General features: G+C 37.2%; 3 protein-coding genes across 3 annotated transcripts in view; 2 read left to right on the top strand and 1 right to left on the bottom strand.

Moving 5' to 3' along the window:
• Positions 1-857: 857 nt before the first annotated feature.
• Positions 858-5,534, top strand: LOC128365708 (leucine-rich repeat LGI family member 2-like). Its single transcript, XM_053326284.1, has 8 exons — positions 858-1,036; positions 1,228-1,299; positions 1,496-1,567; positions 1,868-1,939; positions 2,083-2,154; positions 2,462-2,631; positions 3,558-3,722; positions 4,699-5,534. Exons 1-8 carry the CDS (start codon positions 858-860, stop codon positions 5,532-5,534), a joined length of 1,638 nt encoding a protein of 545 aa, XP_053182259.1.
• A 2,330-nt stretch (positions 5,535-7,864) lies between these two features.
• Positions 7,865-16,057, bottom strand: part of fabp2 (fatty acid binding protein 2, intestinal) — an 89,646-nt gene continuing 81,453 nt past the window's right edge. Inside the window, exon 5 of the mRNA XM_053340734.1 lies at positions 7,865-7,877. Coding sequence (XP_053196709.1) covers positions 7,873-7,877 — 5 coding nt within the window. The 3' untranslated portion in view covers positions 7,865-7,872. The remainder of the gene's footprint in view (positions 7,878-16,057) is intronic.
• On the top strand, positions 8,412-14,833 carry LOC128375419 (coiled-coil domain-containing protein 149-like). The gene is made up of 12 exons (XM_053335772.1): positions 8,412-8,468; positions 9,519-9,680; positions 9,797-9,835; positions 10,619-10,726; positions 11,025-11,141; positions 11,641-11,813; positions 12,138-12,210; positions 12,772-12,856; positions 12,983-13,130; positions 13,360-13,436; positions 14,210-14,275; positions 14,367-14,833. The coding sequence occupies exons 1-12, from the start codon at positions 8,418-8,420 to the stop codon at positions 14,831-14,833; spliced, it is 1,566 nt and encodes a 521-aa protein (XP_053191747.1). The 5' UTR covers positions 8,412-8,417.

Here is a 16,057-nt window from a genome sequence, read left to right as displayed (position 1 = left end):
TATTTTCTCAAATTTTTTCTATAACAATTAGAAATAGAGTTTTGTGTATTACAAGTAATACTTAATAATAATAATTTTTAATTATTTAGTAATTCCATTTTTTGAGTATCTTTCTACAAACTGTGGATTTTGTTACTCTCTTTCTTTATCAGCAGTTTGCTTCCCCCTACTGGTTAATTTATGTAAAAGCATTCCCATAGTATTCTTCATTTGATTCAGTACTTGAATGCAGATACAAATATTTAGTGTCTATTCCCCCATAGAGAAATCCAAACATCACTTCCATCTATCCCAACCAGACTGAAGTGAGCAGGAGTTATGTAGCTGTAACCTGTAAGTGTTTGTGGTATATGCAGCATAGAGATAATATAGAGTTACATGTTAGTATGTTTTTTGTTTATGTGCTAATGGAGTCAAAACGCGCTGTCACGTGATACATTCTCATTACCAAAACGTGCCTGACACATTTTAACGCTCTCCATGGTGCTGAACATAAAACTTTTGGGGCATTTTGGTGTTGAATTCCTCACATTGAAGACCACTTTACTTTTTGTCATATACATTAAAATCATTCTTAAATACATATGAACACTATTTTAGTGTATTTTCCCCACAACAAATTACCATTGTGATGCAACTGCTGGTCAGATGACGTTTTTTCCCCTGCCCTGTCCGAAACTGAGGCAGCTTTCCGGGACGCAGCTGCAGCAGTATCAGCCTGTGTCAGGACTTGACACTAGTGCAGCACTTTGATGTCGCCCAGGCGGATAAAAGCTCCTGCTAGCACTGACCTCGGTCTCATTGCTTATTATTATTATTTTTATTATTAATTACCATTAATGCTCAAGACAAGCGACATGACGTCTACTAATCGGTGGCTGCTGGCCGGTTTTGCGCTACTGTGCATTTATGGATCAGCTGAATCTAAAAGGTATTCTTTCAAATGCCCTTCAGGATGCTCCTGCTCCAAGGAGACAATCATCTGCGTCGGCACCTCACAGATCCCACGGACTATACCGGCTGAGTTTAACTCGTTGTAAGTAAAAAAATTGTATTTCTTAAGCCTATAACAAGAGAAGGATTATTTCCTCTAGGACAAGCGATACTGCATTCAATGAGGCAATTTGTTATTCGGAGCTTCCCTGCAGAGTTGGCACTTGATGTGTCTGGTGCAGAGTGTTAAAAAATGTCCCAAAATGAGTTTGACTTCACTTTTTCCCCAAACAGGAGCATCGTGAATGGATCCATTGCTGAAATCACAGAGGGAATGTTTTCACTTATGCCTTCTCTTCAGCTGCTGTAAGTGCACCTATTGATTATTGACATTTTAAGTGCTTACTTGTACAGACAATACAGCATGCAAGACAAAATGTAGTATCAATAATTCAATAATGAATGTCTTTCTGTTCTTATAACCTGGAGTCAGAAAAGAAGCAAAAGTGATAGTTTTGATTTTCACTTCACTGATGTGTCTTATTTTCTTTTCCTTTAACAGTCTTCTGAATGCAAATTCTTTGACCACAATCAAAGATGATGCTTTCTCTGGTCTTCCACATCTGGAATATTTGTAAGTATTATTCAATTTATTTACTGCTTTCTCTGTGTGATTTGTTACATCACGTCATGCTTTTAAATGTATTTTTGCATGAGTTTGTTCACGGGTTGATTCAACAATTAACTTGAATGTATCCCTTAATCATAATTGGAGGATACACACATACATAATGCTGTAAATACAACTGCAGATCATTTCTACTCCAACCACCGCCTCCAATCACCAAATACCTTCCTGTCAACCATCTACTCAATTATTTCATAATCTTTGCCTGTCCACACTGACATGTCTCTTATGTGATTTGTTGAACAGATTCATTGAAGGAAACAAAATTGAAACCATCACCAAAAATTCCTTACGTGGTCTGCGAGATTTGACTCATCTGTAAGTGAAACCTGACAAGAGTTCCACTTCTGACCTACTGTATGCAGTGTATCTTGATATTTTAGTGAAAAGCTTATGTTAGAGCTCAAACATAAGACTTATCAGTGCAATTTTTCTCTTGTCTCCCTGCGGCTTTGGTTCAGATCACTTGCCAATAACAAGATGAGGTTTCTGCCAAGAGATCTCTTTTTTGACTTGGACTCTTTGCTGGAACTGTGAGTAAGCACTTGTGGTGTCAGCAGTGTGTTTGTGTGCTTGGTTTGTGTGTGTGCTGTCGTCTTTTTCTACACCACGCTCTTAAGTGAAGCTGACTCAGTTCTTGTTTGACTTTGTATGTGTGTGTATATTTATATATATATATATATATATATATATATATATATGTTATATGATACATGATACATATTGTAATGCATTTATAACTACCGGACTGTCACAGTAAGATATATATTCTGCCAGTGAATGTTTCCAAGGTGATTTTTTTAGATTTTGCTGATGCTGATTTCCCTTGTTATACATTAGGGATCTGCGAGGCAACTCTTTCCAGTGCAACTGTGAGAACAAGTGGCTGATGACATGGCTGAAAAACACAAACGCCACAGTGTCAGATGTCTTCTGCGCAGGCCCCAATGAGATGAAGGGCAAGCGGCTCAATGACCTTCCTATTCCACCGGGGGAGTGCATCTCTACAGGTGAAGAGATGAGTACAATATCAAAAGCTGTTATGAATAGTTACAGGCTTAGCTAAAGATGTAATGTTGAAAGAGAAAAGGAAAAAAATAGAATGTGAGAAAGAAATCAATAAAACTGTTTATAAATTCAACAGGAAACAACCATGCACTATTCTGTACTCAAAAACATATAGACTCCAGGTTTTCCAACATGTGTGCCACACATACAGTATGTATGCACACAAACAAACACACTAGTATCAATGCACACACATCCTCATACAATCGAAAACATAAACAAATAGAAAACTGAAAAAAAATCTACATTGCCTTATAATATTTTATATTAACAACTTTTGCCTTTACTGCTGTAATCTTCACTATTTTGTTTGATTCTCATAGCTCTCATAGTGTTGTTTTTGGCTGCAATGACCAGCACCAAATGGCAGAGAGACAACAATTAGCAATCAGCTGATGAGCATAGTGGAGCATTTAGCATCAGGGTGATTTAAGAAGCAGATTTAAGCAGTAGAAGCAGTTTTTTTTTTACCTGAGATAAGTTTTCAGTTCCAGAAAGAGAGCTAACTTAAACTCTGCTTGAGGTAACTGACTGTGAATCTAACATGATAGGTTTTCTTCGGGAGTTTCTCTCTGTCTCCTCCTTCTTACAGAGCCAGACATACTGTTTAATTTCCTCATTCTGTCTTATCGAAGCACTTTAATTAGCGGAGGTTTACTGTCTGTCATAGTAATAGTTCATTAGCCAAGGAGTATCTAAATTTACTGCTTTTATAAGCTTCAGTCATTTCTTTGAACAGTGTTTTTTTCCTTCACATTCCAATATTACAGGAGGAGGTAGGGAAAAAAGTGATTTAATCAGCAAGGATCTAAATATTGACCCTCTCAATGTGTCAGCAAACTATCAGTTTCTTTTCTGCATCTCATAGATTTTGTGCGTCATCAGTCCATTCCCATTCAGTCCATGTCAGCGGACATCTTCTTCTTTAAAGAGGACATCTATGTGGCGATGGCAGCACCCAACTCCAACAGCTGTGTGGTCATGGAGTGGGATCACATTGAAATGAACTTCAGAAAATTTGATAATATAACAGGTTTGATGACACCCACACAAAACAATTTTCAAAGGATAAGTCTGAAATCTTTATTGTCAACAAATCTCACAAGAAGAACAGAACAAAGCCCTACTTACAAGTATTGTCTGTGTTGCCAAAACCGTTTATATCTTATTCCACTGTGCCATAGAGCTCAATTGTTTTCCAAAAACAACAACAATCACATCAGTTAGCCACACTGTTGCACAGGGTGACATGCTCCGTCAACACAATGAACAAGGGCATTGTTTATTTTCAGTCCATTTTACTCAGTGTAGAGTACCAAATCAGCAGCAGAAAACAGTCCCCAACAAATACATTATTCACTTGTGGAGTAACTGTTAATTTACAGTTTCATTTTGACTTTTTGAAAAATAAAATGTTATGTTTGTGACTTGTTTATAAAGGTTTCCACATTTAGACCAATGCATTGATGCTTTTTTCATAGGATATGTCGACAATAAAAAAAGTGAGTATTTAAAGTAAAATAGGTATCTAGCCTTTTTTTTATATAACTAATAAAAATATTATTTTTAGTGTTAGTTTTTGATCCACTTAAAGGATGAAGACGGCCATTTTCTGTATTTTTCAAATTATGAACAAATCACATGTGCAGAGAACTGATCCTACTTACGGTACTGTGTGTGTATCTAATGCCTGATATATCGTAATCCTCTGGGCCATAGGCCTCGATTGTTGTCCAAAAGCTTTTAAAAAGACATCATTGAGCTGTCACTGTTAATAGTCTTTGGAACCATTTCTAAACTAACTACCATGCCCATAATCTTCATGATAAAGGAACACCCAGTTCAATGGTGTTGTTCATTTATATGTTACATGAAAGATCAGATCATTGTTAGTTTGGCTCTTGTCATGTGATTTGTTGACAACAAGAAAAATACTGAAAATCGCCATGCCTATCCTTTGATGTAACTTTCTGTGTTTTATTGCTACTGACAATTTCTTTTCTTCACAGGGAAATCTGTTGTTGGTTGCAAGTCAGTTCTGGTTGACAACCACGTCTTGATAATTGTTACCCAGCTATTTGGTGGTTCCCACATCTACAGGTTTGACGATCAACAAAACAAGTTCACAAAATTTCAAACGATTGAAGTGTTCAACATCTCAAAGCCAAATGATATTGAGGTCTTTCAAATGGACAGTGTGTGGTACTTTATAATTGTGGACAGCTCCAAAGCGGGAATGTCTACTATGTACAAGTGGACCGACCAACCTGACCGCAATGAAACTGGTTTCTTCTCATATCAGTTTCTCCACGAATGGTTCCGTGATACAGATGCTGAATTTGTCGAGGAAGACGGGAAGTCCTACCTCATCTTAGCAAGTCGCTCTCAGTCACCTGTCATCTACCTCTGGAACAAGAGCACTCAGAAGTTCATACTTCATGGGGAAATCCCAAGCGTTGATGACGTGGTGTCAGTGAAAGCTTTCCGGCTGGAAGGCGAGTTGTATCTGGCCATGACCTGCTACATTGGTGACTCCAAAGTCCTCAAGTGGACCAACAAGCAGTTCACTGAGGTGCAACCTCTACCCTCTCGAGGAGCGATGATTCTCCAGCCTTTCACCTTCACAGACAGACACTACCTTGCCCTTGGCAGCGATTACTCTTTCACACAAATCTACCTCTGGGATGCAGAAACCAAAACCTTTCACAAGTTCAAGGACATTTATGTGCAGTCACCACGATCAATTACTGCAATGAGCACTGACAGGAGGAATTTCATCTTTTCATCTAGCTTTAAGGGTAAATCAATGGTTTTTGAGCATATTATTGTCGATTTAAGCTTATAATGCTAAGCAAAATAACTATTAATCACACTACGTGTTGGTCTCTCAATGCAATATTGTGAATTCGCTAGAAATGAGTCTCAAATACTGTATGGCTTCCTTATGCAATTAGAGTCATCTTTCCTAGCTTGAGAGATTTTTTGTCTGGCAAGTTTCTGCAACTCATGCATTTCTAGCAGCTGTTGAAGTATGATTAATGACTGACCAGAAGGCTGGCAGAAATATAAAACAATGGCAACTTATGAACTTAATATTTAAAAAGCATGAACAGAATGTATTGGGATACTAGATATGATCAAAAAAGGTGTTGGCACTTTACTATAATTCTAACAAGCAAAAAATGGCTGAGCCAAAGGTTGGCCATGGTCCTGAGGACTACAGCATGGCGTTAGTTTTGACCATAGTAGCAAGTTATGAACAGGAATAATGCTAATACCAAGCAGAAACCATTTCAAAGTACATATTGTTTTTAAAAAAAAATCCTACACATGCTTTGAACCTGATGATCATTCAGCAGAGACCTGAAATAGTGTATGTTGCTCTGCTGAGACCAAAACAGAACCAGACACTTCTTTTGTGACTGCCCAGAGTGAAAACTGGGCTCAATCTGTCCAACCATACAGAAATTGCCAGAAGTAACCCTAAAGCCTATCTCTACTTGATGTGGTTTTCTTGGGACAACAGCAACTTTGTTCCTCTAAGCAGCCAATTAGAAAGTCTGACACCGGCTCTTCCCAAAAACTGTCATGACTGCTGGTTTCTAATGTGCACGATGCTGAGGTTTCCTTACTTACCAAAAACACAGCTGAATGTATTCCCTTAATATCACAAGCTTAAGACTAACTGCACAACATTTATGTCAAGCTAAAAGAGTGCCTGATTAATAGCAGAACAAAATATTATGTAATTTATTCCTGATGCCTATGTAAAATGTATAATACTAAGTGTTGCTCTGAATTACAATCACAAGGTTAATTGTGCTGCTATTTGTCTTAACATGCTTTGTGGGAGACACAAATGTGTGATCTTTTCTTTACAGATTTTTTGATATGTTTCATGTATTGTACAGATTTAATTAAAGTCCATTGGTTTTAGAGCAGAAATCTTGTTCACATGTATAATAATGGTGTGTCAATTAGGCCATGGTCTTTAAATATGTTCAAATCTGTGTTAAACTGTGAAATTAATTAAATTAAAATCACAAAAAGATCTATTAGCAATACGTTTTGTTAGCATTTTGAGATTTCTTTAAAAAATTAATTAAATAAATAAATTACCTTTTTATTAATCCCTAGTACAACTGATAATGACAATTATGTAAATATTTTTTTCACTGCTGGTTAAAAATTGATCTTTTACACACCGTCTTATGTAAGGATGAGTTTGTTGAAATGCATTAAAGAACATTTAACCATATGAATGGTCTGAATTAGTTTTTCACTCTGTGACAGAAGTACAAACGGTGAAATGTGACCATGTAGCCAAGACAAAGTGCATCAGACAACATGTCTGAAACTGATCGCGCTGTCAGCAACTGAGACGGAATTTTGTTTCAATTGCTGCAGATGACAAATGATGACATCATTTGGTTTATTTCAGAGACTGTTGACAACATCACCAAAGAACACCAAGAGGCCTACGTGTCTGACATCAGTCCTGTCATGCACAAACAGAGACTACTTTATCAACATTTGATCATCCTTTATGGGATGATACAGTTTGTAGTTCCAAAACATTTTTAATTTACAGTATCCAGAGAATATTAATATTAAGAAGTTTTGTCTAATAACATAAATAACCTCAACTAAGGTCTCAATTTTCCCTCTTATGCTCTTTAAGAATTAAGATAGTGACAAGCCAGCCCAAGTACTTCTGTACTTTGGGGTTATAAATCAGGTGCTGAGGGTATTTGTATAGATATCCATTTTTTCTCGTCCCATGTCTTGACCTCTGAACAAGCCTCAAAATGTCTTAAAGCTGTTCAGCTTTTCCTCTGTACTATCTTTCAGTCGGCTACATAAGGATTAACATAATTTGACTGTTTAGCGCTTTAAAAGCTGCAAATCCCCCCTAGTGTAAATGTGGTTATTGTTGTTTATTTCAGCCTATACTCCTGATGGCTGTCTGATCTATAATTTATCTTTTTGTTTGAGATGTTTACATCTATGGATATTAATTGGCAGTCACGATAAGAACATTTTAAACAAATGCATTTCTTATTTTTATTGTATATTTATGTGAAGTTTCCCAATTAATAAAATGAAAAGTACAAAGTAAACAAAATCTTTGTCTCTCAAATTGTCCTCAAAACAAAGAAGACTAAACGGATGTTTATTTTTTTCTAATCTACAGACGTCACAAAAATATTCAATATCCAGCCTTAACCTCCTCTTCAACACGTGTTTTATTTGGATGCAAAATACCTCATTCAAAATGTTATTAATACAATATTTACCACCAGTTAACCGTATTTTATGCCAGTTCAATTGTTCACACAGGGGTGGCCAGGAAAATGAGACAGTCCATAATATATCCCATTAGAGCTCCTTAATAACATTTATGTCTCCTAAGAACAGTCTGAAGAAACAAAGCTCGTGTTCATAGGAAGAAATAACTCTTTATAGTCTTTAATAGTGTCCTTTCTGAGTTTTACGCAAGCAGACTAGTAGTTGTCCTTTCCTTGGTTTTACGCGCATCTCCAAAAGCGTCGTGACGAAGCTATGACGTATGACGAGCGGAAATGATGCAGTCCGTATTTCCCCGATCAGCTAATCCGTCTTGACGATGCAAAATGTCAAAATGTTCAGCAGGAGCAACCACAGCCCGGTGGTGCCTGTTTGATCCTCAGTAGTTGTCATTAAGGGGTTTTCTGCGCCGCAGAGAGAGATGGACGTGAGCAGGAGGAGCGAGAGTGACTGGCAGGGGATGATCAGCGAGGTGAGACACCGTGGACATGCACACTATAACCTGCACTGATGCTGGAGTAACTACTGCATTATAATGTCGATAGTAAAATGTGTCTGAATTCAGTTTGTCGCCTCCTGTTTGGATGTAGAGACAGTCAGATTAAAGGGAGTAAACAGGATTACATCTCTCAGTGTGTTCTGAGAGCCTGCAGCGGTCGTACATGAGGAAGTGGATTTATTTCTGTGTGTTTCCTTGTACCTGCAGAGTCCGTCATTTTACAAAGTAACTTACATGTAAAACAGCATGCAGCACACAGCAGGTGTTTTAAATTGTCACTAGTTATTAGAGATATATCTCACAATCAATATCTGTAGATGAAACTTAAAGGTCTGTCATTACCCCCATATTCATGTTACCAAGAGCTGGAACAATAAGTTGCTCAATCTATTGGTTGCACCTACTTTGATAATGTATTAATTGCTTAACTTTAAAAAAAAAATTGTCTAAAGGATCCATAAAATATTCACAATTGAGAAGCTGGAACTTCGTCTTCTATCAGAGTAAACTGAATATCTTTGGTTTGTGGACAAAAACAAGACATTTGAGAGCATCATGTTGTGCTTTGGGAAACATAAATTGTCAATTTTCACGATTTTCTGACATTTTATGGACCAAACAACTGATTGATTAATTGAGAAAGTAATGCAGAGATTGAAGGACCTGTGTGTAGGATTTGGAGTCATCTAGTGGTGAGGTTGCAGATTGCAACTAACTGAATACACCTCCCCTCACCCTAACCCTTCCAACTGTGTAGGGGAACATATAGTGGCCATGAAAGGCCCTCTGTGTTTGGTTTTGTTCAAACAAAACAAAAATAAATAGGTGAGTAACTGTAACAAATAAAATTAAAACAATTATATCATTATATTAAATTTAAGGGAACTCACTGAAAAATGGTGATTTCATATATTAACATTAACATCAGAAGAGGCCTCATCTGTGTATTGTGATATTTTTGTTTTTGTTTTTCATGTTTTCATATTCATAATAATAATATTTGTTTTACTCTCCTGCTTGCAGTTTGTAATTTGTAAGCGGAAGTTGGAGAGCAAGAAAGAAGCTCTTCTGATTCTGTCTAAAGAGCTGGACACCTGCCAGCAGGAGCGGGATCAGTACAAACTGATGGCCAACCAGCTTCGTGAGCGGCACCAAGGACTCAAGAAGAAGTACAGGGAGCTCATTGTAAGACCTCAGTGTGTGCTGAACAAGTACAGATCTGAAAATACGTAGAATAAACATGTGGTATTAGATATTGTGATTAATGGTGATTTCTGTTATTTTCATTTAACAATCAATAGGATGGAGATCTGTCGCTGCCTCCTGAGAAACGAAATCAAGTGAGTGATTTTGACTTGCTGATGCTGTTTTACTCGAATATCCAGAAATCATGAAACAAGACATAATTCTTGTACCATTGAATCCAGCTGTGTCTGTGCACTGATTTTTCTTTTTTGGGAGCAGTTTCGTAACACAGTCAGTTTTAATTGATCATTGCCAGTGGGCAGAGGACAGTGTACCGCCAATGTCTGTAACAACATTTCATTGGGAAAACGGTAACAGTTCATCATGGCTGATGGGATGCTCCTCACCACTGTGACCTCTGTAATGATTTTATTTTAAAAGTTGAGGGAAATTTCTTGCCAGACAATGTAGGTCGAACCAACTGTCACTTTGGTCCTGACAGAAATATCTCCACAACAGACATCACTGCTGTTAGGCTGACATTTGTGGGCTTTTATTTTTAGGATAATTGTTTCAATAACTATTAGATGGATTGCCTTCAAATTTAGAAACATTCATGACCCCTCAGAATTAATTATAATAACTTGGGGCTCCTCTGTCCTTTCCTCTAGCACCATCAGCAGCATAATATACTTTGGTTTATGACCAAATGCCTGCTGAATTAATGACATTCCCATCAGCCTTAGCTAACCTTTGTGTTTAGTGTTAATTAGCTAACATACTAATCTAAAATGCTGAACAAGGTCAACATTATATCTGCTGAGTATCATCATGTTGGCATAGTTGTGAGAATGTTAGCATGCAGATGTTATATGAAACCCATGTTGTTCTGCACAGCCCTAAATGCTGACTCAAACTGACGTTCATGTCTTATTCAGGTAAATTTAGCCCAGCTACTGAGAGACTCCAGAGAAAAAAGTAACCAACTTTCTGAAGAGGTGAAGGAGCTGAAACAGCGACTGGTAGAAGCTCAGGGTGATAACAAGGTACCAGGTCATTTTTTTCTGCCTTATTGAATGTTTGGTTAATAACAAATAAGATTATAATGTTAAATATATATATAATATATAATGTATATAACGTTTATTTTACTTAGTATGTCTCCAACACATCAAATGTTTGTCAGTTTTGAATCAGTCAAAATAAATTGTGATCAGGTTGATTGGAATACATAAAATTGAGATCATGCAATTCAATAAATCAGGAGGATTATAGATATTGTATGACCTATGGACAAATTATCTGTGAAGTTACATTACTACTGGTGGATCCATGTTCCCACAGCTCCTACGAATGACCATCACCAAACAGAGGCTGGGAGATGAGGAGGTTGGCGCTCGACACTTTCCAGCACACGAGCGAGAGGATCTGGTCAAACAGTTAGAAAGAGCTGGAGAGCAGGTGAGGACTGTTGAGGTTATTCAGGCTATTCAGGTGACATTCAGTTCATCGCTTTCAGTCAGCTGCTTAACTAAAAATTAGATTAGGATCACAGTAATTAAACGCTGCCTGAAATTTCACAACATGCACAACAACAACAACAACAAAACATCCTTTGTCTTTGCAATAAGAGCTCCCACTTCCTCCTAATAACAAAAACACGTGCTCCCAAATTATAAAGACAGCAATGACATTAATTCTTTCTTCTGTTATTTTAATTTCAGACAAACAAAGTCGTCATGTCACATATTTATGACAGATTTGTGGCTGTGATCATTCAGGATAAGATGTCTTAATAATAAAGAATATGTCAAATATGGCTGCACATAGTTTGTCTGGAACTGTGGCTTTCTTTAATTAGTTATATTAGTAATAAAGAAATAAATAAGAACAGATTAAATATTATGCCACAGTTTATGTACTCTGTGTGATTATGTCTGTGTGATTTGTGTCGCTGCAGAACGAGGTGCTGGAACACAGCGTCAAATCTCTGACAGACGAGCTTCAGGATGTACAAGCGGAACGGGACGTGTTCCAGCAGAAAGCTCATCGTCTTAACATAGAAATTAATCACATTGTGGGGAATGATGAGATTCGGATTTTGGACATAGATGCGCTCTGCATGGAGAACAGGTTTGTGTTTTTTAAAACTATCATTGTTGGTGCTTCTGTGCCTCACTGTTACGAATATTAGAATATCTGCAGCAGTTTCCAAAGGTAACGGCAGAATCTCTAAGCTTAGCATCCTGTTGAAACACTGTTATCCTTCTACTACTCAGCTAGTTCAGTGAAAGAAAGTATTATTTCATTATTAATGTATTAATGTGTATTTAACTATAGAATAAGAAATTATAACATAATGACTTTGGATTTGACTTAGTTATAACATGAAGGTTTTTTCTCCACATAAAAAGATTGACTTTTGAATTGAAGCTTTTGATTAAAAATGTTTTTCAGGTATTTGCATGAAAGGCTCCGTCAACTTCAAGAAGAGGTCAACTTGCTCAAAACAAATCTGTTGAAGTACAAGGTAACTACACTTTTTTAAGCAACAGGCTTTTGGTATGGATTCCTCCTTGTCAATAGTATTTCTATTGGTATTGGTATTCAAACTGTTTCAAAATGGAGAAACATTTTTGCTGGCTGGTTATAAGCCAATCATTCCCATGGTTTGGGTTAAAATGGTTAGGTTTAGGCACAAGGGTTAGGGAAAGATCATGGTTTATGTTAAAACTAAAATGCCTGATATGACGGTAAAAAATACCCAGTTAGTGGTCTACAAAATATCCAAAAGTAAATACCAGAAACCTAGCCTGGCTAACACCAGACCGCATCTCAATCTCATGTGAGATTGAGGTAGGGTCTGACGAGGAGCCGTTCATTACCTCGTATTTGAGGCGGGATCAACGAATGTCGATCAAATGGCAAAGAATCCCCTTCTGTGCCAGTAGTGGTCAATATTTTTTGATTGTTTATTTTCTCAATACTGTGAAAACAGGGCAAATTAAAGATCACAGATCCATGTAAAAGAGCATGTTTTTAATAAAAAGACGACAGTTTAATCCTCACTAATGCTTTGAATTGATTTCAGAGTGCCCTGGAGTGCAGGAAGAACTCTAAAATCTGTGGGAAACCCAACAGCAGTGCACTCACCGGAGTGCTCTCCGCCAAACAAGGTTAGAGGAATCATATTTTTAAAACTCTCTTAATATGATGATGGTGAAGAACAGGCATGTGTGTGCTTCTGTAAACCATTAAATTGAAGGTACGGTGTCTGTAACTGACTACTGATGTGTGTGCAGTGAAGGAACTGTTATTGTCTGAAGAAAATGGCTGCAGCTTGCCCGTGACTCCTCAGTCCATCTCCGACCTCAAGTCTCTCGCCACTGCCCTGCTGGAAACCATCCATGAGAAGAACATGGTGATTCAGCACCAACGCCAAATCAACAAGTACTCAATCTCATTGTTAACACTGTCTGGACTGTGTTCACTCTCTGTCAAGTCCTGTGGCCAGTTTCACAAAGATACTGTCAAACTTCAGATAGATGTCTACAGTGGGACTCATATGCCATGATTTCATGTTAAATTGAGACACACACCTCCCCCAGCTCCTTTCTCTCCAGCTGAAAATGTTTCATGTACACACATTGTTTGCATAACTTTTGTATTTTGTCTTTAGGATTCTTGGAACTCGAGTAGCAGAACTGGAGAAGAAACTAAAAACACTAGAAATTTCTGGATTATGGAGCCTTCCAGGTGGCTATGAGTATTTTAATTGGATAAACGTCTACGATTAGTTGATTAAAAGAAAATTAATCAGCTTTTTCAGACTTTCAATCAGATTTTTCAAATAAAAATGCCAAATAAGTGTTGGTGGGTGAGGGTTTGCTGCTTTTATCTGTTCTATATCATTGTAAATTGAATATCTATTGGTTTTGGACTGTGGGTTGGACAATATCAGACATTTGAAGAAGTTAAATCGGACTGAAACAATTAATTGAGAAAATTATCATTAGATTAATTAATGATGAAAATAAAACTCATCTTTTTAGAACTGCTTTTATTGTGTGATAAATGGCCTGCGCCTTTTTTTCTTTTAGTATGTTTTTGTAGTTTAGGATTCTTTTAACTTATGTACAGCGTCTTTGACTATCTTTAGAAGCCTTCTATAAATAAAATGTACTATCATCCTTAGTTGCAGCCCTAATATATTACATTAAGACAAGTGTAATCATTGTAACCTGTATTCAACACACTGTTTACAATGATTTACCTTTCTTATCCTTTCTTCTGCCCTTTCCTTCTTGCTTCCTGGAGGCCTGACTTATAATGTGTCTTTGGGAATACATGGAAGTATGTTCTTCTACTGCTTTCAAACTCTGAACTCATCATTTTCTTCTTCTAACATCTCCCCACATTACATTTACCCCTCTCTATCCAATCCAACAGTAGTGGCATTACAGATATAGTAACTGAATTCTTACCACTTTTATAAATGACTTACTTTGAGTAATATTTTGTCACAATAGGAGGAAAAGACGCCATCATTCTGAGCTCTCAGCAGGCTGAGTCGCCAGGTTCTGATACACAGGAAGGTGAATACTCAGTTTGACTCTACTGTTGTAAATGTTTGTTATCTACTATTTTTTGTGCTGCTCTGTAAATGTTTTTTGAATCTCCTTGCAGGGGAAGAGGGCTTCAAAAATACACCTGCTGATCAGCAGAGCTCACCAGACGTCGTAAACCAAGACAGTGAAACAGCAGCTGTGTCGGCTGGTCAAGAGGAACTTCACGAGGAGTCGCCATCCAGTGAGAACCAGCAGATCTACACATCCCAGCCTCAGACAGAAACGCAAAACGGTGAAGAGTATGATGACAGCGAGGAGTCACCGATAACAATGGTTTTAACGGACTTAACGAGTCACCAGTCAACAGATGAGGAATGCCACTCAGAGCAAGCTTCAGAGAACTCCAACCCAATGGAAGGAAGAGAGGATGATAAACACACCGTTGGTACTGAAACTGAGTGCATTATAATAGAGGAAACCATTGATAGTACATCAACCATTACTGAGGAGCAGGAGGACGTCCAGTCACACCAGGAGACAGAGCTTTCTGACGGGGCAGATGTTGGAGTTAGTCAGGAAATATGAAGTCTTCCAGGAGCCTCATTAAAAAAGAGAGATCTAATAGAATGCTATTTTATTTATTTTTATGAATAATGAAGAAATATCAAGAGAGTGATACAATTTATCTGTTACTCTTGCAAAATAGCGTGTTATTGTATTATAATGATCACAATCTGAAAACATGATTACACACCGCTGTCTGAAAATCCCAAAAAGTATTTTAAAACTTTGTGCCAGTCAGTTGGCAATTTTTTAATAAATACAGGCCTGAGAAAGTAGTAAGAATGATAGCAAACCTAAATACATCTTAGTGTTACCTCTCATAGTTAAAAACAATAACCGATCATTTGACTTTTACTTGTTCCCACTTTTTTGATTGACGATTTTCAAATACCAAAAACATCTGGACACCTGAACATTGCAACCGTGTATGATTGTTGAACATCTGATTCCAAAAACCATGGAGGATAATAAGCTGCTATTTTGGCTTTTCACTAGGTTTTAGGAACTGATGTTGAGCAAGAAGGCCTGTCTTGCTACCACCCAGCCAAACCTAGGGCTGGAAAATATGGCAAAAATCAAACATCACAATATTTTTGACCAAATACTTTGATAATGATACTATGACAATATTATAGAGATGGTTATTGGTGCTTTTTACAAAATATTAACGCTTCGATAAATAGTCATCAATTGTGACTAAGTGGGTAAAGGCCAATAATGTAAAAAGTATCAAACGATATAAAAAGTAGCAAACAAGGGCTATGGAAAGAGACCTTTAGCTATGTGGCTAATATGTGTTCCTGCTATGAATCACAAAATGACTGTAGTCGTGTGAATCCTTACTCTGAATTTGACGTTGCTGGTGGAAAATGTATTTTGCATTACATTCACGCTGTTAACTCTGGAATTGACAACAATTCAGATTTTGTCTCGCACGGAAAACAGATGAAAAGCTAAAAAGGGACAAAGCACAATTCAAACCTTAAGCTCATATAGCTCTTCTGCCAGTTGACGGGTTGGTGTTGTCAGAAGGTTTCTCCTTCACCTTTCTACCTCTGTCCACACTCCCATATATCAGCATTAAAGGAAACCAACAATTATTTATTGATCATTACATCAACAAAGAGACATCCCATGATTGTGAACAGAGTTTGAACTAATTGAGCACATTTATGTTGTTCTTAAAACCACTATATAAAACAGTTTCACTTCTTCCTGTTGTTTTAAGATATACTGGAGGACATT

This window comes from Scomber japonicus, chromosome 2 (assembly GCF_027409825.1).
Source record: "Scomber japonicus isolate fScoJap1 chromosome 2, fScoJap1.pri, whole genome shotgun sequence".
NCBI classification, from domain to species: Eukaryota; Metazoa; Chordata; class Actinopteri; order Scombriformes; family Scombridae; genus Scomber; species Scomber japonicus.
Note: the sequence above shows the minus strand (reverse complement) of the source record. Positions and strands in the feature narration are given on the sequence as shown.

Coding starts and splice junctions, on each gene's coding strand:
- LOC128365708 (XM_053326284.1), top strand. CDS start 858: ATGACGTCTACTAATCGGTGGCTGCTGGCCGGTTTTGCGCTACTGTGC. Junction 1,300..1,495: donor ATGCCTTCTCTTCAGCTGCT/GTAAGTGCACCT, acceptor TTCCTTTAACAG/TCTTCTGAATGCAAATTCTT. Junction 1,568..1,867: donor CTTCCACATCTGGAATATTT/GTAAGTATTATT, acceptor TTTGTTGAACAG/ATTCATTGAAGGAAACAAAA.
- LOC128375419 (XM_053335772.1), top strand. CDS start 8,418: ATGGACGTGAGCAGGAGGAGCGAGAGTGACTGGCAGGGGATGATCAGC. Junction 9,836..10,618: donor CTCCTGAGAAACGAAATCAA/GTGAGTGATTTT, acceptor TGTCTTATTCAG/GTAAATTTAGCCCAGCTACT. Junction 10,727..11,024: donor AAGCTCAGGGTGATAACAAG/GTACCAGGTCAT, acceptor ATGTTCCCACAG/CTCCTACGAATGACCATCAC.